This window comes from Prionailurus bengalensis, chromosome D1 (assembly GCF_016509475.1).
Source record: "Prionailurus bengalensis isolate Pbe53 chromosome D1, Fcat_Pben_1.1_paternal_pri, whole genome shotgun sequence".
NCBI lineage: Eukaryota > Metazoa > Chordata > Mammalia > Carnivora > Felidae > Prionailurus > Prionailurus bengalensis.
Window position 1 is genome coordinate 102,411,026 of NC_057346.1, and position 27,182 is coordinate 102,438,207.

The 27,182-nt window shown below is 38.3% G+C and overlaps 1 protein-coding gene across 1 annotated transcript; it reads left to right on the top strand.

Annotated features, from left to right (window-relative positions):
• Positions 1-9,058: 9,058 nt before the first annotated feature.
• Positions 9,059-10,595, top strand: LOC122483767 (olfactory receptor 1002-like). The gene has a single exon (XM_043581137.1). It carries the CDS (start codon positions 9,330-9,332, stop codon positions 10,272-10,274), a length of 945 nt encoding a protein of 314 aa, XP_043437072.1. The 5' UTR covers positions 9,059-9,329; the 3' UTR covers positions 10,275-10,595.
• Positions 10,596-27,182: the final 16,587 nt, after the last annotated feature.

A 27,182-nucleotide genomic window follows, 5' to 3' on the forward strand; every position in this document is an offset into this window, starting at 1 on the left:
TTGGTGCCCAGTAGAAGGCCACTGACTTGTAGGAGGTGCGGTTTCTGAGAGATCAACTGTGATCCTTTGTTCCTCTGTAGGTGATGTGTCTTTCTGATTCTGCCTTCTTTGAAGATTGTTTTCTTTATTCTTGATTTTCTGTGCTTTAAAAAGTGTATGCTGAGCGGTGGTCTTTGCTGGTATTTATTCTGCTTAGCGTTCTTTATGTTGTCATGCGGGGTGGGAACTTGGGGACCGTCACCCTGATGTGGATGGATTCCCGACTCCAGAAACCCATGTAGTTTTTCCTTGAAACGTTGTCCTTTGTGGTGTATGCTCCTCTTCTTCCGCTGCTCCGTCGATGTGGTGTGATCCCTTTCGGGAGAGAAAAGTCATCTCCTTTGTGAGCTGTGCTGTACTGATGTGGTTCTTGATCAGCTTGTAGTGACTAGCCTGTTTCCTCATGGCCGCCAAGCATGTGACCGGTACGCAGCCATCTGCAAACCCTTGCCGCATACAGTCATCATGTGCCAAAGGGCCCGTGTGCAGCTGGTGGCGGGGCCCTGTGCCACGGGTCCTCAAAGTGCCATTGTCCATGAGACCTTCACTTTTGCTTAGGCTTCTGTGGTCCAAATGTGGTCAACCACCTTTTCTGTGACATTCCCCCTTTTCCCTCCCTGGCATGTGCTGCTACCCAGAAGAGTAAGTTGGTTCTTTCCATGATGGCTGGATTCATAGGAATCCTGTGTGCCCTCATCATCCCAGCCTCCTGTATTTTTATCCTTTAAGCCTTCTGAATATCCAATCTGCTAAATGCAGGCAGCAAGTTTTCCCTACCTGCTCCTCGTGCTTGGCTGCTCTGGCCATCATGCATGGGACACTTTTCTTCCTTTGCATACTTCCTCGTTCAAGTTCATCTCAGTATGCTAATAAATTCGATTTTGCATTCTATTCCACAGGGATGCCCATGTTGAGTCTGCTCCTTTACTGCCTGAGGAAGACAGATGTAAAAGAGGCATTTAGGGGGACATTTGTTAGGAAGAATTTTCTGCTGGGGAGGGAATTCGGACCGTGCTTTTACCAATGTTCAGGTGGAATTGCAAAACGTGTACTAAGAAAGAGGTAGACTAGACTTAAGGAGTTGTCAGTTGGAACCTAGACTCTTCCCTTTAGAAAGAGGATTAAAAGTTAACGTGTAGCATTGGGTTCGTTTCCCGTGAACAACGTAGTAATGCGACAGTCTTCAATTTGCGTGTGCCTGGATATTAATTGGTAGTTACACTTTAATCATTCTTATTTCAGAATGTACAGAATCATGACATGCTGGAGTTCTATTTCAGATCTAAATAATTTTTAGACTAAAACCGTGCCATTTAAAGTAAATTTCTCTGGCATTTCAAAAAGAAAAAAAGGATTAAAAGAGGATAAATTCTATACCATTTCTGGTTCTCAATGTCTTAATTTGTAAACTGAGCGTAATAGACTCAAAGTCATTTATATTAGTTTTTTATCTAAAGTTCTGCGATTGTACACAGTATGTCCAACTCCTATGAATGCCATCTTTTTATACACTGGGAAGAAAAGAAAAAAAGACTTTCCTGGCAATGATACCACCCATTTTTCCAGTTTTCCTTTCTAGGGACTTGTTCTCCCTTTCCATTCCTTGATTCAGTATATCAAATGCAAGACTTTACAACTCAGTATCTTATAGTATCGCACATCTTTGTTAAAAATAACTGAGCGCAAAAGAGTGTAATGAAACCATAACCCTTTAACAACAATACATTGAAGCCTTAGGTGGAAAATTGCAAGGAGGCCAATGTCATGTGTGGTTTGTACACAGATTAATCGATGATACATATAAGAGCACCTAACACATAGGAAGTTCTCAAGAAAACATGTTAAGTGAGCGAGTGAACAAAAAAATATAAGGCACATAGTTACTTTAAGTCCTAATTATCATCTTTCTTAACAACCTGGACCCAGGTGTGGTTTAAGGTCATACTTCTTTCCATATCAACTTCATCTCATTCTTTTTCTGCTCACTGATGCCTTACCTTTTTTAAATGTTTTCCAGCTTTCTTGAGGCATATTGACAAATATAATTGTAAGATATTTAAATTACAAATAATGTAAGAAGGAAGATTTGATATACGTATACCCTGTGACGGGATTCTCCCCATCGAGTTAAATCGCACATACCTCACCTCACATAGTTGTCTTTTGGGGGTGGCGAGAACCTTTAAGTTCTACTCTCTTGGCACATTTCACTTAATACAATACGGTGTTGTCAACCACAGTCACCATGTTTTCCATTAGATCCTCAGGCCTTATTCATGTTACAAGGGAAAGACTGTGCCTTTGATGTCTTTTGAACCCAAGCTGTCGGAGGACCCTCATCACTCCTCTGCGAAGGATCACGCGCCAGGATTACTCTGCGTGCAAGTGCTTCTAGTTTACAGTCGAGTGTATTCCTGATGATTTTTATTTCCCCTGCTCTAGCTGCTGTGGTACTAGCAGCCTACTCTGCTCTTACATGGGATTTTGAAACTAAAGTTGTCTGTCCTTTCTTCCACTCTTCAAAGGCCAGCCATGGCCATTCGTCTCCTCAAGCAACATTTGTTCTTTTCTCCTTTCTTTTGTTCCCTTTTCTCTGCCTCTTTTCCCTCTGTTCCCATCCTTTCCCTTTCTTATCTTTCTCATGAGATTGGTGTATGAGACATGATGTAGATTGCCCTTGATTTTCTTTTCTTTGTTTTTTTTTTTTTGCCCTTGACTTTTGAGGAACTATCTCACTTCTAAACTGAGTCCTCCACAAATAGCCCAAATCATTGGCTCTATTTTTCTTTTTGATGTTACAGCATCTTGCATCTTCCTATGAGGAAACTCTTTTGTTTTTGCTTTTTTGAAGTTTTCTCTGAGACCTCAGATCAATTTCTTGGGTATTCGGAATGATTTGATATTTATCTCCCTGTGTTTGAAGGATAAGGCAAGCCTAGGGTCCTGCTAGTACTCCGCCATCTTATCCCCCCCCCCCCGCCCGTTTCTTGTTTTTGTTTTTTGTCCTTTGATGTCCTGAAAATAGAAAGTTTTCTCACTAAATGGTCCATGATTAGACTTCAACTCTCTCATGTTTTTCATGAGACTCTTCTTCTTTGAGGCTGGCACTCTTCTCAGAAAAATCACTTGCATACTACGGCTATTTGCATTAGTGCCTGTGGATTTGTAGGCTGGCTAAATCTAGGAAGGACTGGAAAATACTTTTATCGAGTTTGAAACTCAGTCTTTTGCTTTCTTGCACATCAGGGTCACACTTATGGGTTGTTTCTTCTGATGGTTCATGGAATGATAATAAATGTACAATGTCAAATTTATTTATAGACTCTTGAGTCTATAAAGAAAAATAATGGGTTTTCAGGGAAGAGGAGTGGGCCTATTTTAGATGTCGTAATAGGAGGACCTGTGATGCAATGTTTATCTAATCCAGCAATTTGACGAGGCCGCAAACAAGCTCATGTGATTGTTGATGAAGTTAGTTGTCCTGTTTCTTAGGAGGTTGATCATATTTTCAGAAGAGGATTTTGTGAATGCTGACACGAGGACTGACACATTCAACATAATGGAGCCCCAAATATTTTCATGGCTGTGATGTTGAGGATTTAATCACATCAACGGTTTGTTGTTTTTTTTTTCCTTTTAACTGATTTGCTCACTGATGTATCCAAAGCACCTGGAACATGCTTGCTACATCATGGGTAATCAGTAAATGTTGATGAATTGAATGAATAAATACAAGGGTTTCATATGGAGCCAAAATATAACCCAGCATTTTCCTCTTAACCCCTTATTCAATCTGCTTCCACCACTGTCCCCTTCATTGCTGTGACAACAGGGGAAATAAGAGGGGAAGTTCTGGGTCAACCTCCAAGATTATCTGGTCTATCATCAATATGTTGTGATGTATACATTTAAATGGTCATTTAACCTCAGAAATCTCTGGTATTCTCAGAGTTCTCAGCTGTCATACTGTGCTGTCTATGGCTTCATGAATTCTACACCTCATAATTCAGATATATTAAATTCTGTTAGCCTTACATAGCCAAAGCACGAAAGACCAAAGTGTAGACAGTGAGAGAAGATACTCTCTCCCATAAAAATGAATTCCTTACCATGACACTAGCTGTCATGATAGTAGAACCAAAAAAAAAAAACCAAAAACAAAAACAAAAAACAATCTATTATAACAGAAAAGGATATCTAAAAACAGATAGATGAGTAGTTTGGGAATTTATGCATGATATGTTTAGCACTTCACATTCCATTTTTCAGTTTTCTTGTATAGGAAATTCACACCAGGCATGACAATTGGAAAGATAACTATGGAGAATCACCTTATTAGATAGAAAATATAAGATAACACATTAGCAATTAGAAATGTGGCAGTAAATTCCTTATTGTAGTATAACTGGGATGGCAGGAAAATAGTAAAGCATTCAAGTAAATACTAGAGAAGATGGGAGAATAAAAGATTTATGTTCTTTTAGTTAGATCGTCTCTGCCTGCTTTCTGGTAGTTTAGTGCTACAGACTGGTCTTGACTGTCTGGGGATCCTATTATCACCATGGACATTAGTTATCTCTGTATTTCTGTAACATTGTCTCCTACTGTCAGTCTGGTATAGAGAGAAGAGATGCCACTAATGATATCAGTGAGACTAGTGTCCCATGTCTTTTCCAAAGACAGTAGAAATGGACTTGTATCTCTAAAGCCCAGTGATCTGTGCGGTGAGACCAAGTTTTGGTCTTTTGGGCCAGTCATGATCTTGGTGGAAAATAATTCCAGAAGGTGTATAAGGGAAGAAGTCAAAGTTCAGCTAGGCAGTTGAGGCCAAGGAAGATAGATAAGCATTGCCCCAAATCTGGCTCTTAGGATTGAACCTTGGCTCATCTCTCTCTCATCCAGCTGCAAACATATCCATTCAGGTTTGATCTCCTTAGGATGGTCTCTCAATGAAATAATTTCATTCCTTTCCATTCTCACAGAAAGTTCACATTACCCAACACCTAGAAGAAGTTAATCTCCTAATTTCTCTTCCTGCAGCCACATTCTTAAAATTATGTGTCCACTTATTAGTGTCCTCATTTGTTTCAAAATATTAATTGAACACTTACTCCTTAAAGCACTATTCCAGAAGCTGGAGGTGTACTGTGGAAAAATGAAACAAAATTTATACTTGTTGTGATAGAGTGCTATGATGCAATACAAATTCAATGGTATGTAACGGTAATTGATTGAAGAAAAATAAACTAGATAAAGAGGGGAAGTGTAGGAGGGTTGGGGTGTGGTTAACTGTACTCTTTTACAAAGGATGATTAAAGGTGGCCTCCACGATGAGCAGAAATCTGAAGAAAATTGCACAGATACCTGGAGGAAAATACAACAGGAGCCGAAGGAAAAGAGAGGAAGATTCTGAGGTAGAATCCTGTTCTGCTTGTTCCAAGAATAGCAAGTGGACTGCATGAGGTGATGGTAGGTAAGAATCTAGATCTTTGTATTCATCCCCTCCACTGAGCTCTTAGGAGGACTAAATGGGTTAATACTCTCAAAGCACTTTGAAGAATGCCTTGCATATAGCAAACTTCTCCTGTGACAAGACTGATGTTCTGTGGCAGCTTTTCTTGTGTGTGTGTGAAAAAACAGATGTCACCTGTTTTCTGAAATTCCTTGAAGGATTCCTTACTGATTACAGATATAATTCAAACTGCTTTGCTTCATGAAGTGTTTATGAAGTTTGATCCCAAAGCCAGTTTTCTACCTTTGTATTTGAAATTTTTGTACCTCCAATGTCGACTGCTTTTGTCTCTCAAAAATTCTGTCCAAAGTTATAGCTCTCCTTTGCTGCATAACACCCCAATCCACCTTATTTTTATGTGCCTATAGCTTCCTTCCCTTTGAGATTAGTCACAACTAAGACACTCTTCAACATCTCTGGTCATAACGATCCTACCATCCTCGTCACTCATGGACTGATCACGGGGTGCCTCGTGCTGCTGTGTGCCCAGACACACCTTCTGATTACAAACTTTCTGAGACAAGGCTTTCTTTTAGATTCTCCAACCTGCACAGCACCAAGGGCCGGTGCTCATTATGCAACAGGGAAGACTCAAAACGGGATTTTGAAGTGTGTGAGGGGGTAGTCTCAAAGGGAGAGGTAGGTTTATTTTGTACAATGACAATGGATTCAAGTCACAGTACTGTTCTCTTGAGAGAACTTTAATATCTTCTCTATAGGCCCAATCTCCTGAGCTTTTGATTCCCTGAGGGAGTTGGCTCCAATTTACACACAGCCCTTTAGAAAAATCTCTCTGATGTGTTGTGCAGAATGGAGTCAATGAACCCCGTTTTAAAGCGCTATTGGAATGCCCAGGCTTCAAGATGGTATCATTGTATTGTTTATCTTCCTAGACACCTGAAGAAGCTGAGGAGAATGACCAGTCTACTACGTTTGTAGGGTAATTCATTTTTATGTCAGGGAATGCTACTTTCATAACTTACTATGACATAAACAGGCAACGGCTGTAGGGATGTTTCTTCAGATAGGTACATTGAGTGATTTCCTAAATGGCTTTCAGGAGCCTAGGTATCAAAAAATATCAAAAATGATTTTACATGTCTGGAAAAGCATCATCTCTAAGCTTACCACGAAGAATAATTTGGTGCAAGTGAAATATTCCATCCATGTCTCTTGCTTTAGATGACCTAACTTGAATGAACATGTTGGTTGAATTTTGTGTTTGGCATAGAGATAGTGAAATGTGCTGCAAGATTTATGGCTAATGGGACGCTCATGGGAACGTGAAGAGGCCTTGGCCTCTTTGGCTTTTAATTCCTTCACTTGCCCTACATGGAGTTTTAGAAGTAGAAAACAAACCACTGAATCTGCTGACCTGAATTCCATGCTGCTCTTACCCTAAGTCACATGCATATCTAGGATCACGATGGCTCTATGCTAGAATTTTTGCATTAAGCAAGGTTGGAAAAAAGAAAGCAATATGCATTTTGACACTCAGAAACTATTGTTTTCACACGATAGTTTGAGTTGGTTGAGATCATAGATGGGGAAATTCTAGTTTCATGCTCATAAAATGTTTTCATAACCCAAATCTACTGTGGCACTGAAAACACTTTGTTTATATCTTCTTTGAGCAAATAGCAAATACACACATAAATGACCTGCAATGGCTTTGCATGTTTAGAAAATACTAACTTCTGGAAACATGTCACTAACTACAGTATAGCTTTTCTGACTATTCTTAAATTCTGTCCCACCAGGCCTTTCCTTTCCAAGCTCCATTGCTTCTGGGACAACAGGAGTGGGTTTTCATTTCATTACTTCCTGTTATTCAACTTCCTGTTAAGCAAAACCCCTTTCAAGCTTTCTTACCAGGGAAAAATGTTAGATTTCTGTCGATACTTCTCCTGCTGCACAGCCCATTCGTATTTTTGTGTGATTGTGCTGTTGTAATCATTATGATTATTTCAACGTCCAGAATGTGCGTTCGTCTTCCTCAGTTTCCCGTTTTATTTGGGTATTACCCTTACTTCATGTTTCTCTCACTTCCCGTTCATTCACCCCCCTTTTCTTTTATAAAAGAGTGTTATTCTGAGATAAATTTTCATAAGCAGCTTCAAAGGTAGTACAGAGAGGCTCCCATCCCCTTCACACAGGTTTCCACAATGGCTACATCTTACCAACTACAGCACAGCATCAAATACAGGAAACGGAGATTGGTGTGATGTGTGGATTGCTCTATATCATTTTACTTCGTGTGGAGAGAGATTTGTTTAACCAACTCAACCATCAAGGTACGGAATTCTTCCAACTCTACATGGATGTCCCTGTGCTACACCTTTACAGTCGCACCTTCACCCTCGCTGCCTTTCCCAATCTCAGACAACTACTAACCTGTTCTTCCTTTCTATAATTTTACCATTTTGAGAAGATAATGTAAAAATAGAGTTCTGAACTTTGAGATGGGCTGTTTTTCAACTCAGTGTAATGACCTCGAGACCCATTCAAGCTTGTATCTGTATCATATTTTTTCCTCTTTCTTACGGAATAGTATTCCCCAGTATGGACATTCCAGATTGTTTAACCATTTATGTATGGTAGGAATTTGCATTGTTCCAGATATCTGGCCCTATGAATAGAGCTTGTGTCAACAAAATTTACATGCTTTTGTGTGGGCATAAATTTTCATTTCTTTGGGATAAATGCTCATGTGTGTCCTTTTCATCCCTAAATTATTGATTTTCTTTCCCAGCTCCTATTAGTACTTAATTGGTTACAACACTTACTCGATATTTAAGAACTAGTTTATTCTTTGATGAACTAACAAATTTGATGGACTTTGATGAGATTAATGGGTATATCCACCAATGACTGGAGGAATGTAGCTGTTTGTAAGGTGTCACCAAGGAGATCCTGTGGAAGATTTTAATCCCTGGTCAAAGCCATCCTCCCAGGTATGAGCTTGCCCTCCTTTTTGGAATCACAAGTCTGTCTTTTACACACCACAACTGACTGTTTATCTAGAGTCTAAAGGAACTGGCAAAGAAGTTACATTTCTAATACCCTGAACCTAGAGTTAGGGTAGATAAGGTATTTGCCTGAGTTCATAAAAAATTCACATAATGCTTTTTGTCTAGAAGATGTTTCTTAAAGGATACTCTGTGCAATGTAGGAATTTTAAAAAATGGGATCTGGCACAGTTGGAGGACTTGCTTTAGAAGGTCACCAAAGGTCACATCTCGGTCTAAACTTCTGTGATTTTCTTCAAAAATCTTGTGATCGGGAATAAACTGAAGTGCTGAGAGAGGTTCAGTGTTTAGTATCACACAGATAGCAAATACTGAGGATGGCCATTTGGAGGTAGAAGTCAAGAGTGTGATCTCTCAGTCTACCCTATGAACTTGAAAAATGTTGGAAGTTAAATGCATTTTCTTACATTGATTTATTTATTTTGAGAGAGAGGGTGCACGCCCAAGAGTGAGGGAGGGGCCAAGAGAGAGGCGAGGAAGGGAGTCCCAGGAGGGTCCATGCTGTCAGCTTGGAGCCTGACTAGGTGCTCAAATCCAAGCACCATGAAATCATGACCTGAGCCAAAATTAAGAGTCAGACACTTAGCCAACTACTTAGTCAACTACTTAGCCAACTACTTAGCCAACTACTTAGCCAACTACCAGCTACCCAGGTGCCCCAAAGAAGTTAAATTCATTTTTAAAAACAATTTAAGTATAAATTAATTGTAATGAAAAATCTTTCTCTCATTACAGATTAAATCAGAGAAATGGAATTTAGGAATCAAACTTTGGTGACTGAGTTTTTATTTGTGGGCTTAACAAATTGCTTCCAGCACCAGGTTGTTCTGTTTGTGATGTTTCTCTTGGTTTATCTGGTCACTCTTCTGGGAAATGTGGGGATGATCACCCTCATTTGGATGGATTCCCGGCTCCACACTCCCATGTACTTTTTTCTCAGCCACTTGTCCTTTGTGGATGTCTGCTCCTCTTCTGTCATTGGTCCCAGGATGTTGACAGACATCTTTGTGAAAAAAAAAGTAATCTCTTTCTTGGGTTGTGCTGCCCAGTTATGGTTTTTTGGTCAGTTTGTAGTGACAGAGTGTTTTCTGTTGGCCTCCATGGCTTATGACAGGTATATGGCCATCTGTAAGCCCTTGTTGTATACACTCATTATGTCCCGGAGAATCTGCGTGCAGCTGGTGGTAGGGCCTTATACCATGGGTCTTATAAGCGCCGTAACGCATACGACGTTTGCCTTTCGCCTGCCTTACTGTGGTCCAAATACCATCAATCACTTCTTCTGTGACCTTCTTCCTGTTCTCTCCCTGGCATGTGCAGACACTCAGGTCAATCAGGTTTTACTTTTCATCTTGGCTGGAGCTCTAGGAGTGCTCAGTGGTGTGATCATCCTGGTTTCCTACATTTACATCGTGGTCACTATCTTGAGGATCCGCTCTGCTGAGGGGAGGCGCAAAGCCTTCTCCACCTGCTCTTCACACCTGACTGCTGTCTCCATCCTGTATGGGACACTCTTCTTTATCTATGTACGCCCCAGTTCTAGTTTCTCCCTGGACATCAATAAAGTGGTTTCTGTGTTCTACACAGCCGTGATCCCCATGTTGAACCCCCTTATCTACAGCCTGAGAAACAAAGAGGTCAAGGATTCATTCAGGAGGACGTTTGAGAAGAAGAATCTTCTTCTGAGTAGGTAAACTAGATACCATTTGTACTACAGATTGAGAGGTGATATAGACACAAGATGTAGGGCATGGGCTGGGTGATGGGAGTCCTACCTTTGTGTTGAGATTCAATTTTTATTACTGTGTGTCATTGAGAAGTGATATATCTTCAGATTACAATTTTCTCACTTGTCATTGAACAGAAATGAGTTTTAAAATGTTAAACTGAAGTACATGGATTATTGAACCCCAATGCTTTAAGAATATGTTCCGTGTTAGGGCGCCTGGGTGGCTCGGTCAGTTCAGCCTCCAACTCTTGGTTTTGGCTTAGGTCATGATCTCATGGTTGTGTTCAAGCCCTACATCAGGCTCTGCACTGGTAGTGCTGAGCCTTTTTGGGATTCTTTCTCTCTCCCTCTCTTTCTGTCCTTCCCATGCCTTCTTTCTCTTTCCTCTGTCATAATAAAATAAAAAATATTCTCAGTGTTTGTGACTAGGGTATGAGAGGCTCTTTGCTAAGTCCTGTTAAATTATTATTATGTTAGAATCATAATCAGTGACTTGATGCTACTTCTGTTTATCTCACAAGGTGTTGAGATCCCCCAATTTTCTGGAAGCTTAGCCTTGACTCTTTAAACAAAAGCCAATAACAAGTATATTACGGTTAAAGATAGAAACTTATACTTGCAAGGTAATTTTGTCTTGGGAATGTAATATAAACATGGTGACTATAGTTAACAACACTGTACATTTGTTAGTTGTTAAAAGAGCAGATCTTAAAAGTTCTCTTCACAAGAAAAAAATTAATAACTACATAAGGTTATTTATGTTAACTAAACTTATTGTGGTTATCATTTTGCAATATATATGTATATCAAACAATTATGTTGTACACCTGGGACTAATACAATGTGATATGTCAACTATGTATCAACAAAATGAGAAAAAGTTAATTATTCAGGAAGTATGTAGCCATAGCACTCTCTAATACCACCTTCATGTTTGGAGTAGACAATTTGCAAAGGGCCTTTTACATTCCTGATCCTCTCTACTCATATAATACCTTGCTGAGATTTTGTCACTGTATTTACACTTATGCATGTAAAATTCAGAATGCATTGCAAGTCTTTAATAAAGTGTTGGCTATGCTCTAGTGATTTATTGATTTTTGTGTCCTAAGAAGGAGGTGAATTCTATTTTTACAGATGTTCAGCCTGGCACACATGAAGAATCAATGCCCATGACCTCATAACTTGGGTCACACTCTTATTTTTTCCAGGTACAATACTCTTTCAACCATACTTCTGTGTTTTGTTTTCTGGAATGTAGCAACAAATCCAAGAAATTAGCAGATAACCATGTTTTGTGTAACCTATGACTCATTGAAAGCCACACTCTGTCCTCTCTTGAAGGCCTTTTTAAAAAAAGCATTTAATATGGCTCAAATTAACTACTCAAAACAACAGATGTTGGCAATGATGCAGAGAAAGGGGAACACTTCTGCACTGTTGGTAGGAATGCAAAGGGGTGAAGCCACTCTGGTAAAGAGTATGGAGGTTCCTCAAAAAATTAAGAGTAGAACTACCATATGACCCAGAAATTGTACTACTAGGTATTTATCCAAAGGGTACAGGTGTGCTCTTTTGAAGGGACATATGTACCCCAATGTTTATAGCAGCATTATTGACAATAGCCAAAGTATGGAAGGAGCCCAAATATCCATCGACTGATAAATGTATAAAGAAGATGTGGTAAAGAAGATATTGCAACAACATGAATGGAACTAGAGTGTATTATGCTAAGCAAAGTAAGTCAGTCAGAGAAAGATAAATATATGATTTTACTCATATGTGCAATTTAAGAAACAAAACAGATGAACATAAGGGAAAGGGATGAAAAATAAAATAAAAAGAGAGACAGAGGCAAACAATAAGAGACTCTTAAATACAAAGAACAAACTGACAGTTTCTGGAGGACAGGTGGGTAGAGGGATGAGCTAAATGAGGGATGAGCTAAATGAGCTAAATGAGGTGGGTAGAGGGATGAGCTTAATGATGGGCATTAAGGAGGGCATTTGTTGGGATGAGCACTGAGTGTTTTCTATAAATGATGAATCACTGGGTTCTACTACTAAAACCAATACTACACTGTATGTTAACTAACTTGAATTTAAATAAATAAAACCTTTAAAAAAGCATTTAATTTTAGTCCACTGACTTTGAAGGAGGTCAATTGCCTCTAAGACCTTAGAATATTTTGGCTTGTCTTTATTGTTTTCATCACGATTTCTGCCAGTTTTTGTGTCTGTCTTGGGTTATAACATGGGTCACGATGCTATTTAATAAATAGGAAATGGGAGTCAAAGAATGTTACAATCAATAATTAATTCAAAAAATTTTTACATATGCCTCTCACGTGCCTGACATTTTACTGGGTACTGTTCACATTGAGAGGCAAAGTCCTCCTGGAGGTCAGGCTAGTGCAGTTGAAAGACAAACAAAGAGATTAAAAATGGTTATATACCCATGGTTATTTTGGTGATAAAGATAATCAAGGAACCAAGAGAGAATGTAACAGAATATTTTAGCCAGGGTAATAAAAAAATAAAAGCCTCTTTAAAGAAATTAGGGATTGAGAAAGATGAAAGAAATTATTTTTATAGTACGGCTTTCCAAGGAGTCCAGAGGTCACTATTTGGATCATAAATGAAGAAAGGGCCCAGCAAAATAGTAACAGACCCTACTGGGGTGCCTGAGTGGCTCAGTTGGTTAAGCATCTGACTTCGGCTCAAGGTCATGATCTTGTGGTTTGCGAGTTCAGGCTCTGTGTCAGGCTCTCCCTGTAGATGAGATTAATGAAAAAGGATGTTCATGGTCATCACTTAATGCTTGATGCCCCAGCCTGGCACGTAATAGGTGTTCAATGTATGTTTGGTGATTGAATGAACAATAAATATATAGTCAAAACTATATTGTTTTATTGTTTTATTCCATGAATGCTATAGCTTGACAGACATAGGCTCAATTATCAACTCTGGCCATGTTTCTTTGCATAGTTTATGGCTTATATGCAGATTTAAAAATGCATCTGAATTGAATAATATACATATGCACATAAATACATATAATTATCTTCTGTTTGGTTTACTTCCTTGCCTTTCACATCTGATCTCCAGGCCAGCAGGAGTTCATTAGTGTGTGTTGTGAAATGCGGTAATATTCCACTTGTTTTCCACGTAGTACTTAGAAATGACACCATAGTATATCATTCTGTTTTTCCATTATTTCCTTTGCTTACCACACGTTGGTAGGGCAACTATCATATTTTAGGATTTAACAGGCATTATCAAAGTCAGTATAGGTGTATACTTGTATGTTCTGAGTCATCATGTATATGAGGATGCTACTTATGTAGGGAGAAACCTGTTGTCAAGCAACCAAGCCACTCAAAGTGTACCTGCATTTCCAAAGAAAAATACACTAAAATTCACAAAACATATTTATTAGAACAAGTCTGCAAAAACTGTCTTCCCAAAGTGTACTGCAAGACTTGGAAAAACTGATAACCTTTGGTCCTTTAAACAGAATTCTTTTATTTTTATCTTTCAATGGACATTTATTTTGTTCCCTTATCTTGGTTATTTTGAATCACACTGCAATAAACACGAGAGTATAGGTATTGTTTTGAAATCTTATTACAATTCTTTTGAATAAACACTCACAAGTGGGATTGCCAGAAAATACGGTAGTTCTATTTGTCATTTTTTGAGGAACCTGCATATTGTTTCCCAAGATGACTGCACAAATGCACATTCCCATCAATGATATAACAAAGTTTCCTTTGCTTTATATCTTCACAAATATTTAAATATTGACTTTTTCAAGCCTTCTAGCAAGCCCAAGATGACATTTCACTATGGCATTATTTTCTTTTTTCTTTTTGTATTTCCCCCCATATTTTGTGTTATCTTTAAGTTTTTATTTAAATTTCAGTTAGAGTTCACTTTCAAGAAATGATAGAGGGAAGAGCCAAGATGGCGGAATAGCATGGAAGTTTTTTGTGTGTCTCACATCCATGCAATATAGCCAGACCAAAACTAAACCATCCTACACACCTGTGGATTAACACAACAATCTGCACAACCTGAACTACAGAATTCAGCAGGTATGCAGCACAAAGAAGTGAACTTGGGGAGTGAGAAGGTATAGGAAGGGAGGTGCTTTAGTGAATGGAGAGAGGACGGAGATGGGGGTGGGGAGAGAGAATACAGAAAATCACCTCTCCCCAAAAGCAGCTGGAGAAAAGTGGAAAATTGGAAACAGCTGCAGTGACTAAAATAAAAAGGGAGAAAGGAAAAAGGAGAAAGGAGAGGGTTTAAATTCCATTAAGACTGTAAACAAGGGGAGAGCAGTCTGCAATTCCACAGCTCAATACCTGGCGGTGCTCTGGTAGGAAGGGCAAATCCCCAGGAGCAGAATGGGGTCCGGGAGGTTCTCAGGCCACAGGGGGAAAAGCAGTTCCACTGGTGGAAGGACATTCCGTTGAGACTGTTGAAGCCACCTGGTCCCAGCAGACCCCAGAAAATGACCACATTCACTAGTACTGGAACAAGGTCATTAAGGGTGAAGCCTGGTGCCAGATGTGTGTTGTGATTTTCCATAATCCCTCAAACGCTGCTGCTACATTATCTCATGAACTTTTTCTGGGGCAGGCTGGCATCTGGCCATAGTTTCGTGACACTGGCAGCAGCAGGGTCCAGCAAGTGTTCCTGGGTGTAGCCAAAATTTGGCCATGGCTCATTCGGCCATTGTTCGGTGAGACCCTCTAGCACAGGGGCAGAACGGGTCAAAGCCGCAGTCCTTCAGAAATAAGGGGCCAGAGAAAACAGCCACATCTGAGACAAAACTTGGGAGAGGGTACTGCCTGGGGCCTGGTCATGGAGAGTGAAAAAGCGGGGAGTGGACGAAAGCTGAAGACAGAGGACGGGTACGTGATTGCTACTCTGGGAAAACAGAATGGGTAGCTGGGTGGCTCCATTTTCACCACTCCCACACATGTGCATACGCATCTACAAGCGTGGCAACAAGTTGCCCCAGTAGGCTAGCAGCGACATCTAGTGGAGAGCAGAGCCGTTACACTGAGCTCCGCCCACCTGGGCCAACTTCACTTTCAAGAACACAAGTCTCACTGCCAGCTTAGTTTATGGACTATAAAGTGCTACATAGACTGACTTCTAGGGGAAAACGAAGTAATTTCAGTCCTACTTCAATCTGTTAGCAGGTCCATCTATTCAATTTTCTTTCTTCCCTTTTTTTCTCTTTTATACTTCTTTTCTTTTTCTTGAATACAGAAAGAGAAAAACCTCATTTTTATTTTCGATTTTTATTAAAAATATTTTTCTTTAATTTTTATTACCATATTTTTACTTTTGTGTAAATTTTACAAATTCTACTTTACTTCCATCATTTTATTTTAATCTACTTCAGTGTATTCACCTTTTCAAATTTTCACACAATTTCCTTTTTTTTCTTTTCCTCTTCTTGAATGCAGAAAGAGAAAAACTTCATTTTTAATTTCAATTTCTATTAAAAATATTTTTCTTTAATTTTTTTATGATATTTTTTGTTTTATGTAAATTTTTTCAAATTCTATTTACTTCCATCACTTTATTTTAGTCTACTACAGTGTAATCACTTTTTCAAATTTTCAAACGATTTCCTTTTTTTTTCTTTTTTTAAATCTATTTTCTCTTTTGTTTCTTTTCTTGAATACAGAAAAAGAAAATATTCATATTTATTTTTAATTTTTTAAATTTTCTTTAATTTTTCTACCTTATTATTTACTTTTTCATATATTTTTTCAAATTCCATTTTACTCCCATCATCTCATTTTAATCTACTTCAGTGCATTCATTCTTCAAATTCTCAAACGATTTCCTTTTTTCAATTTTTAAATTTTTTTTCTTCCCCCCTTTTTTCTTTATTTTTTCTTTTTCTCTAATCTGTCAAATCACTTTCAACACTGAGACAAAACACACATAGAATTTAGCATCATTTATTTGATTTTTGTGTGTATGTGTGTTTTTAATTTTTTAATTTTAATATTTCTTTAATTTTAATATTTTGTCATTTTAATTTTTCTACCTTCTTTATTCCTTTTCTTCCTTCAAAATGACAAAACGAAGGCATTCACTCCCCAAAAAAGAGCATGAAGAAATGACAGCCAGGGATTTAATTAACACAGATACAAGCAAGATGTCTGAAACAAAATTTAGAATCACGATAATAAGAATACTAGCTGGAGTCAAAACTGGATTAGACTCCCTTCTGCAGAGATAAAAGAAGTAAAAAAATAGCCATAATGAAATTAAAATGCTATAACTGAGCTGCAATCATGGATGGATGCAGTGGTGGCAAGGATGGATGAGACAGAACAGAGAATCAGCGTTATAGAGGACAAACTTATAGAGAATAATGAAGCAGAAAAAAAGAGAGATTAAGGCAAAAGAGCACAATTTAAGAATTAGAGAAATCAGTGACTCATTAAAAAGGAACAACATCAGAATCATAAGAGTCCCAGAAGAGGAAGAGAGGAAATAGGAGTAGAAGGGTTATGTGAGCAAATCATAACAGAAAAGTTTCCTAACCTGGGGAAAGACACAGGTATCAAAACCCAGGAAGCACAAAGGTCCCCCATTAGATTCAACAAAAACCGGCCATAAACAAGGCATATTATAGTCAAATTCACAAAATACTCAGGCAAGGAGAGAATCATGAAAGCAGCAAGGGGAAAAAGTCCCTACCTACAAGGGAAGACAGATCAGGTTTGCACCAGACCTATCCACAGAAATTTGGCAGGCCAGAAAGCAGTGGCAGGATATATTCAATGAGCTGAATCAGAAAAATATGCAGCCAAGAATTCTTTATCCAGAAAGGCTGTCATTCAAAATAGAAGGAGAGATCAAAATTTTCCCAAACGAAAATTAAAGTAGTTTGTAACCACTAAACCAGCCCTGCAAGAAATTTCAAGGGGGACTCTCTGAGGGGAGAAAAGATGAATATATATATATATATATATATATATATATATATATATATATAAAGTAACAAAGATTAGAAAAGACTAGAGAACACCACCAGAAACTCCAACTCTACAAGTATCATAATGGCAATAAATTCATATGTTTCAGTATTCACTGTAAATGTCAATGGACTCAATGCTCCAGTCAAAAGACATAGGGTAACAGAATGGATAAGAAAACAATATCCTTCGATATGCTGTTTACAAGAGAACCACTTTAGACCTAAAGACACCTTCAGATTGAAAATAAGGGGATGGAGAACCATCTATCATGCTAATGGTCAACAAAAGAAAGCCAAAGTAGCCACACTTATATCAGACAATCTAGACTTTAAAATAAAGACTGTATCAAGGGATGCAGAAGGGCATTATATCATAATCAAGGGGTCTATCCACCAAGAAGACCTAACAATTGTAAACATTTATGCGCCAAACGTGAGAGCACCCAAATATATAAATCAATCACAAACATAAAGAAACTCATTGATAGTAATACCTTAATAGTAGGAGACTTCAACATCCCACTCACAGCAATGGACAGATCATCTAATCAAAAAATCCACAAGGAAACAATGGCTTTGAATGACACACTGGACCAGATGGACTTAACACATATATTCAGAACATTTCATCCTAAAGCAGCAGAATATACATTCTTCTCCAGTGCACATGGAACGTTCTCCAGAATAGACCATATACTGGGACACAAACCAGCCCTAAGTAAGTACAAAAAGATCGAGATCATACCGTGCATATTTTCAGACCACAACGCTATAAAACTCAAATCAACCACAAGAAAAAATTTGGAAAGGTAACAAATACTTGGAGACTGAAGAATGTCATACCAAAGAATGAATGGGCTAATCAAGAAATTAAAGAGGAAATTAAAAAGTATATGGAGGTCAATGAAAATGATAACACCACAACCCAAAACCTCTGGGACACAGCAAAGGTGGTCATAAGAGGAAAGTATATAGCAATCCAGGAAGAAAGATCTCAGATACACAACCTAACCTTACACCTTAAGGAGCTGGGAAAAAAACAGCAAATAAAACCCAAAACCAGCAGAAGACTGGAAATTACAAAGATGAGAGCAAAAATTAATGCTATCAAAACCAAAAAAACAGTAGAACCAATCAATGAAACCAGAAGCTTGCTCATTGAAAGAATTAACAAAATTGATAAACCACTAGCCAGTTTGATCAAAAAGAAAAAGGAAAGGACTCAAATAAATAAAACCAAGAATGAAAGAGGAGAGATCACAACCAGCACAGCAGAAATAAAAACAATAATAAGAGAATATTATGAGAAATTATATGCCAATAAAATGGGCAATCTGGAAAAAGTGGACAAATTCCTAGAAACATATACATTATCCAAACTGAAACAGGAAGAAATAGAAAATTTGAGCAAACCAATAATCAGTAAGGAAATAGAATTAGTAATCAAAAATCTTCCAAAAAACAAGAGTCCAGGGCCAGATGGCTTTCTAGGGGAATTCTACCAAACATGTAAGGAAGAGTTAACACCTATTCTCTTGAAACTGTTCCAAAAAATAGAAATGGAAGGAAAACTTCCAAACTCTTTCTATGAAGCCAGCATTACCTTGATTCCAAAACCAGACAGAGACCCCATGAAAAAAGAGAACTATAGACCAATTTCCCTGATGAACATGGATGCAAAAATCCTCAACAAGACATTAGCCAATCGGCTCCAACAATACATTAAATAAATTATTCACCACGACCAAGTGGGATTTATACCTGGGATGCAGGGCTGGTGCAATGTCTGCAAAACAATTAACGTGATTCATCACATCAATAAAAGAAAGGACACGAATCATGTGATCCTCTCAATAGATGCAGAGAAAGCATTTGACAAAATACAGCATCCTTTCTTGATAATAACCCTCAAGAAAGTAGGGATATAAGGAACATACCTCGAGATCATAAAAGCCATATATGAACGACCCAACACTAGTATCATCCTCAATGGGGAAAAACTGAGTGCTTTTCCTAACGTCAGGAATGAGACAGGGATGTCCACTCTCATCACTGTCATTCAACATTGTATTTGAAGTCTTAGCCTCTGCAGTCAGACAACACAAAGAAATAAAAGGCATCCAAATCAGCCAGGAGGAGGTCACACTTTCACTCTGCAGATGGCGTGATATTCTATATGGAAAACCACAAATATTCCACCAAAAAACTGCTAGAACTGATTCATGAATTCAGCAGTCTCAGGATATAAAATCAACGCACAGCAATTGGTTGCATTCCTATACACCAACAATGTAGAAACAGAGAAATCAAGGAATCAATCCCATTTACAATTGCACCAAAAACCATAAAATACCTAGGAATAAATCTAACGAAAGAGGTGACAAATCTATACACTGAAAACTATAGAAAGCTTAGGAAAGAAATTGAAGATACAAAAAAATGGAAAAAGATTCCATGCTACTGGATAGGAAGAATAAATATTGTTAAAATGTTGATACCACCCAAAGCAATCTTCATATTCAATGCAATCCCTATCAAAATAACACCAGCATTCTTCACAGAGCTAGAACAAATAATCCTAAAATTTGTAAGGAAAAAGATAAGACCCTGAATAGCCAAAGTGATCTTGAAAAAGAAAGCCAAAGCAGGAGGGATCACAATCCCAGACTTCAAGCTATGCTACAAAGCTGTAATCATCATGACAGTATGGTACTGGCACAAGAACAGACACTCAGACCAATGGAACAGAATGGAGAACCCAGAAATGGACCCACAAATGTATGGGCAACTAATCTTTGACAAGCCAGGAAAGAATATCCAATGGAATAAAGACAGTCTCTTCAGCAAGTGGTGCTGGGAAAACTGGACAACGACATGCAGAAGAATGAACCTGGACCACTTTCTTACACCATCCACAAAAATAAACTCAAAATGGATGAAAGACCTCAATGTAAGACAGGAAGCCATCAAAATCCTCGAGGAGAAAGCAAGCAAAAACCTCTTTGATCTTGCCCATAGCAACTTCTTACTCAACACGTCTCTGGAGGCAAGGGAAACAAAAGCAAAAATGAACTATTGGGACCTCATCAAAATAAAAAGCTTCTGCACAGAGAAGGAAACAATCAGCAAAACTAAAGGGCAACCGACAGAATGGGAGAAGATATTTGCAAACGACATATTAGATAAAGGGTTAGTATCCAAAAATCTATAAAGAATTTATCAAACTCAACACCCAAAAAACAAAGAATATAGTGAAGAAATGGGCAAAAAACATGAATAGACACTTCTCCAAGGAAGACATCCAGATGGCCAACTGGCACATAAAAAAATGATCAACATCACTCATCATCAGGGAAATACAAATCAAAGCCACAATGAGATACCACCTTATACCTGTCAGAATGGCTAACATTAACAACTCAGTCAACAACAGATGTTGGCGAGGATTCGGAGAAAGAGGATCTCTTTTTCATTGTTGGTGGGAATGCAAGCTGGTGCAGCTACTCTGGAAAACAGTATGGAGGTTCCTCAAAAAACTAAAAATAGAACTACCCTACAACCCAGCAATTGCACTACTAGGAATTTATCCAAGGGATACAGGTGTACTGTTTTGAAGGGACACATGCACCCCCATGTTTATAGCAGCACTATCAACAATAGCCAAAGTATGGAAAGCCCAGATGTCCATCGATAGATGAGTAGATAATGAAGATGTGGTATATATATCTATAATGGAGTATTACTCAGCAATCAAAAAGAATGAAATCTTGCCATTTGCAACTATGTGGATGGAACTGGAGGGTATTATGCTAAGTGAAATTAGTTAGTCAGAGAAAGACAAAAATCATAGGACTTCACTCTCATGAGGACTTTAAGAGACAAAACAGATGAAGACAAGGGAAGGGAAGCTAAAAGAATATAAAAAGAGGGAGGGCGACAAATCATGAGAGACTCATAAATATGGAGAACAAACAGAGGGTTACTAGAGGGGTTGTGGGAGGGGGAATGGCTAAATGGGTAAGAGGCACTAAGGAATCTACTCCTGAAATCAGTGTTGCACTATATGCTAATTTGGATGTAAATTAAAAATAAAATTAAAAAAACAAAAAGAATCAACAAAAAAAAGAAATATAAATAAATAAATAAATAAATAAATAAATAAATAAATTGCAGTTAGCATGCAGTGTAATATTAGTTTTAAATGTGCAATATAGCGATTCTACACTTCCATACAACTTCCGGTGCTCATCACAGTGCACTCCTTAATCTCCATCACCTATTCCACCCATCCCCCAACCAACTTACCCTCCAATAACCATCATTGTGTTCTCTATAGTTAAAAGTCTGTTTCTTGGTTTGTCTCTCTCTCTCTCTCTCTTTTTTCATGTGCCCCTTTCTTCTGTCTCTTAAATTCCACATATAAGTGAAATCATATGCTATTTGTCTGTCGTAGACTCTGGGTCTAGAGTTCTTTCTTGTCCAGCAAGAAAGCAGGACACAGGATTAAAATGTGAGAGATGGCTAATGTCTGGGAGAAGACAAGAGTCCCGATTAAAGGTACTTGCTCCATTTTTATTAGGATCAGAAGGCTTACAAACAAGGTGATGGATGTGCACAAAGAGACAATAAAACTGTGAACATTAACTCAGGGGGGTGATGGAATGGAGGTTTTGAAAATATGCAGCGTTAGGGGTTTGGGTTAATATAAAACAAAACCCTGGCACTGGGTGGAAGGTTGTTTATAGCAGGTTGTTTACCTCTGTTTACCTAAACTGGCCTAAGGGACAAGAAAGACAGAGCTTGCCACCTCAGGGTCAACAAGGCACCTTTCTGTTGTTAATTAACTCCATTCTGGGCAACTTACCCAGCAGCAGTCTATAGCCTATTTACCTGTTTACCTACTTTGGTCCTTCCTTCCTGTGAAAGCAGGTTTCTGTTATTGTACTAAGCTGGGGGTGGGGGGGAGGTGGGATATTTGCCTTGAATACCTAATCTTGTTTACCTCATATACCTTTGTACTATATTGGGGCCTTGCCTGCTGTCTCTACACGGGGGCCTTTGCCCTGCCCTCTCTATACCTATTCACCTATTCTTGTTTACCCAAACTTGGGTGTGAGCATCCTATGGCTTTCTAATTCTTTATGCCTTATTAACCCATCAGTGCAGGCTCGGGGAATTCCAAAGCTTATTCCCCACATTTGTCTTTCTCTGACTGACTTCATTTGGCATTATACTCTGTAACTTCATCCATATTGTTCCAACTGGCAAGATTCTATTCCTTTTATTGCATAGTTTTACAAAATATTATCAGAATATTATTCAAGGATATTTTCTAAATCATTTTGTCTTCATTTTGTCTGGAACAATAAATGTCTGAAAAATTTTGAGGGAAAAATACAAAACTCCTATCCTACTGAATGACATTACTCTGTCTACATTAAACGACTCAGACTTTGGAGGACACAAGTATAGTTAAAAACCACCTGTTCTAGTCAGAAGATCTCTTACCTAAAACATGTGCTAAAGCTTTCTGATGCCCCAGTTTCTCCAGCTCTAATGAGGACCTAAGAAACCAACCACAAATGAGGACTAAAATATTCACTGAGATGTTAATAAAACCTTTACCACAGTGTGTATGATATAGCAAATCCTCACCAAATGGATGAAATAGCATTACTATTATGAAATAAATATTCTGTATTAATGAGTGCTTCAAAAATTATATTAGCATAAATTTAAAATTTATATTAGCATAAAAATAAAAATAACACAACTGCATGCTCAGGAAGGAAAACACACACACACACACACACACACACACACACACACATATCACAAATTAGCAAGAACAACCTCAAATGTCAATTCTACCCCTTACAGACTACTGTTCTTTAGCATAATGTTTATTCTGTGAGTATGAGGGTGGGTGGCAGAATTCCTAAAATGGTCCTGTTAAGATCCCTAATCTTTGCCTTGATCCCAGGAATCTATGCATATGATGAAATACCACTCATATGATTATGTTACACTATGAGGCACAGTTAACCTTCAAAGAGACATGAACCTAGATGAGCTGGTGGGTCCCAAGCTTTCTCCAGCTGAGAGCAGAAGAGTCAGAGAAGCTGGAAACATGGGAAGGGCTAGACAAGTCCCTGCTAGTCTGAAGCTGGAGGGACCACAAAAGAAAAGCAGGAAGACCTAAGGATCTGAGAGAGGCACCTGGCTGACAGCTCCTAGGGAACCAGGCACCACACCCCTACAACCACAAGGACTGAATTTCCTCAAACACACCAGTGAGCTTGGAAATGAGTCTTCCCCACAACCTCGAGAAAGAAGCCAGGCCCTGCCAACATGTTGATTTCAGCCTTGTGAGACCTTGAGCAGATAATCAGACCACGATGGATCCAGACCCAAGGCCCAGGGAAAATGAGAGGTGGTACCTTCGTGTGGTTAGGACTTACCAGCTTTGTGGCCATTTGTTATGCAGCAGTAGAAACTGACTACACGAGCATGTTCATCTTTAAAATAATGGAAACAGCCATATTTTACATGAGTGCATATCTATACTAACAGAGATATCAGAGATGACAATTCTGGAAAGAACATAGTATGCTTCTTCCTACACTATGGAAGTTCAATCAATGATATTTGTTATCAGGACTATTCCACAAGTGGAATTATGCTGGCTATCAAAACAGAATCATTTAAACATGACCAAGAGCCTCAATTAACATTTTAATTGAAATAAAATCCCAATTTAATCTAGTCCCCCCTCCTGAGGTATGCTAAATAATGAATGCTAAGCTTAGATCATATGGAAGATGTTATTATAGAGAAGGACAATAAATACTGAATCCTTTGGTAATCAAAGAAAAATTAAACAATATATCAGAGTTCCTCAGTTGTGAGCAACAGACCTAGGAAATTCACCAGAAGTATATTGGGTAGCTTGGAGCATCACCTAGACGAGAACCAAGAAAGCTCTGGGCATAGCAAGACCATTTGTTTACTCAGGAGACCTTGGCCAGAATGAATGAGCTCCAATCATTTCCCTGCCATTGTGTCATTCTCCTGACCTCTCAAAATCCAAGTAGAAGTAGTTCAAGTTTAGTTCATATGCTGTTAACTTGCTATAGGAAGGCAGGGACCTGAGGTACAATCCTATCATGACTGTTATCTATAGGTAAGAGATAAATCTCCAAAAGGAAATCAGGTATCTACTATTGTAGACATAAATAGAGTGAATGGATGTCTGTAAGGGAGAAACAACTATGAATTATAGGAAAAAAATTGCAACATATGACACTTCACCAAATATCATACCTAAATCATATCACTGTAATTTCCATACAGTGAAAAATGGAATAAAATCATAATTTTTAAAAATATGCTCCAAAAAGTTACCACTCTTATTACTGCTGCTTGCCAAACTCTGTGTTAAGTCACACACGTGCATATGTATGCATATTTCCAATGATGAAACATTATTCATCCTTCGGACAAGCCTTGCATCCACGGAAACAGAGCCAGAGTGGATACTTGAACATAGGCCTGTTGAATTATAATGGGCAGAGCATAAAGAATATTGTTTTCACCACAAATTTATTGTTCAATCCACTAACACATTGGGCACCCATTATGTGCTGGGCTATGGAGGCATGGATAAAGCAGTGAACGTAAACATCTTTCTCTCCTGAATCTCATGCGCCGCAAGGAGAGACACAAAATAATGAAACAAGTAAATAGACAATAATGAGTATGTATAAGTATTTCAAAAAATATGAAAGAAAAAAGGGGAAATTTTTGGAATATGATAGGATCAGAGAATTGTTTTAGTGTAAGAGGTCCAAATGGCCTCTTCGATGGCATCACATTTGAGCAGAGATGCAGAGGAGGTAAAGACTGACCTGTAACACTGCCCCAGGATGAGGAAACAGAAAATGGAAAGGACACATAAGACGCCAAGAATGACTGAAGATATCCCACAGAGGAAGCCTCTGGATGGTGCACAGATCACTGTATGGGAATGTGCCCTAAGGGATGTGGCCCTCTCAAAAACAGCAATCAGACTGTGCTGTTAAAGGCTACCAAGGCAATCTGCTCAGCTTTCTGTTTGGTTTTACATTCGTGGTGCATGGAGACTCGGAGTGAGGCGGAACTAGACCACAATGAACCCAGCATCAAACGCCTGGAAGATCTTACAGATTGATGAAGCAAAGAGTCACCTGGTGAGAGATAACAAGTATTTCACTCTATTCTCAAAAGTGATCGTTTGCGTCAGTACTCATACCGCTCATAATTAGTCCCTTCTCCCAATAGGCACTATGTGCTATGCAAACTTGCCCATCCCACAACCTGCATATCATAAGGGAATGAGGAAAAATACCTTGAGAGCCAGAACAAATTAGCTCTCAGTCTTTGCCCGCAGCCTTGGAAAACTTGGTTACTTATTTGGGGAGGGCTCTTTTCCTTTCTTGACCTAACTCATGGTATCCGTACTCTGCAGAAAACTTAACCTAAAACACAACTTATTCCTGTTTTCTAGCCCCTTCCTCTTTACAGAGAGTTTTCTGTACCACCCTTTTCTAAAGATACCCTAAATCTCTATCTTGGCTCCTGGATTGGTTTTGTCATAAAAATCACCATGGATATACACTGAATTATTTATTTATTTATTTATTTATTTATTTATTTATTTATCATACTGAATTTTATTTTTGTTTGTTCACAAGCCTCTAACTTCCATGAAGATATTTTCACTCAATACGAATACCACCCAATAAAGTGTCAGGCACATAAGAGGCATATGTAACAATTAGTTGTTAATTAAATGTTGCACCATTAACTGAGTTCCATTCATTCTTAATTAAATGGTATCTTACTGCATTTCATCCTGAGTCATTAGCCATTACAGGCACCATTACTGGCAGAAAGCATGGGGAAGAAATGTGGAAAAAAATAAGACAAAATTCTAGGCATTAGAAGCTATTTACATTCTTCAAAGTCAGCAGATTAAAATTAAATGCCTCTGGAAGAGGACCTTCAACAGAAGGCACTAAAGTTCTGTGTGAGTTTTCAATTTATACAAGACACATGCTCCATCACATCATTCTAGCATTTGTTGCTGTGTTAAAAACAAAACAAAACAAAACAAAAACAAAACAGGAGAGTTGCAAGAACATTGTATGCACAGAGAAAAAATGTGGGAACAAAGTATGAAGTCATGGGCAATCCACTGAGACTTCTTAGCTATCAGGCCCATCATCTATAAAATGGAAATTAATTCCCTGCTGATGACATAAAAAATCAACAAATAACAATAATAATTACTACCACTTTCTTAAAGATGTGCAATACAGGCCTCACTTTACATTCATGAATCACATGAATACAGTGGCAAAACCTCATCGAGTTGTTACTATGAACAGAAACTATAGCAGGTATACAAGGCCTTTCTCAAACGTCTACTCCAAGCATGCAGGTGTCATTAGGGAGTGCTATGGTTACATATCACCAGAAAAATACCCTTTATAACATTTTTACTAAAATAATGAAAGGTAAACTTGCAAAGAATTGACAGTTCTCAATATCTTGTAAAGGAAAACAGAGATACTGTTAGGTGTTTTGGTTAAGATTTTTCCACTTATTTCATATATAACAAAGTATATCTCATTTTCCACTATAAAATATATTTTCTAAAGCTTTGGAGTTCTCTAAGCCACTCATTGCACTTTAAAGCTCATCATTTTAGTCCTGTGAATTGAGAAATAAAAACATTGAATGAGAACATCGTGACCTACAGCTGCTGTGTGACTTCTCAATGACACACAGTAATAAAAATTGAATCTCAACATAAAAT

Bases quoted from the DNA above. Each gene is read 5' to 3' on its own strand.
- LOC122483767 (XM_043581137.1), top strand. From the start codon at position 9,330: ATGGAATTTAGGAATCAAACTTTGGTGACTGAGTTTTTATTTGTGGGC.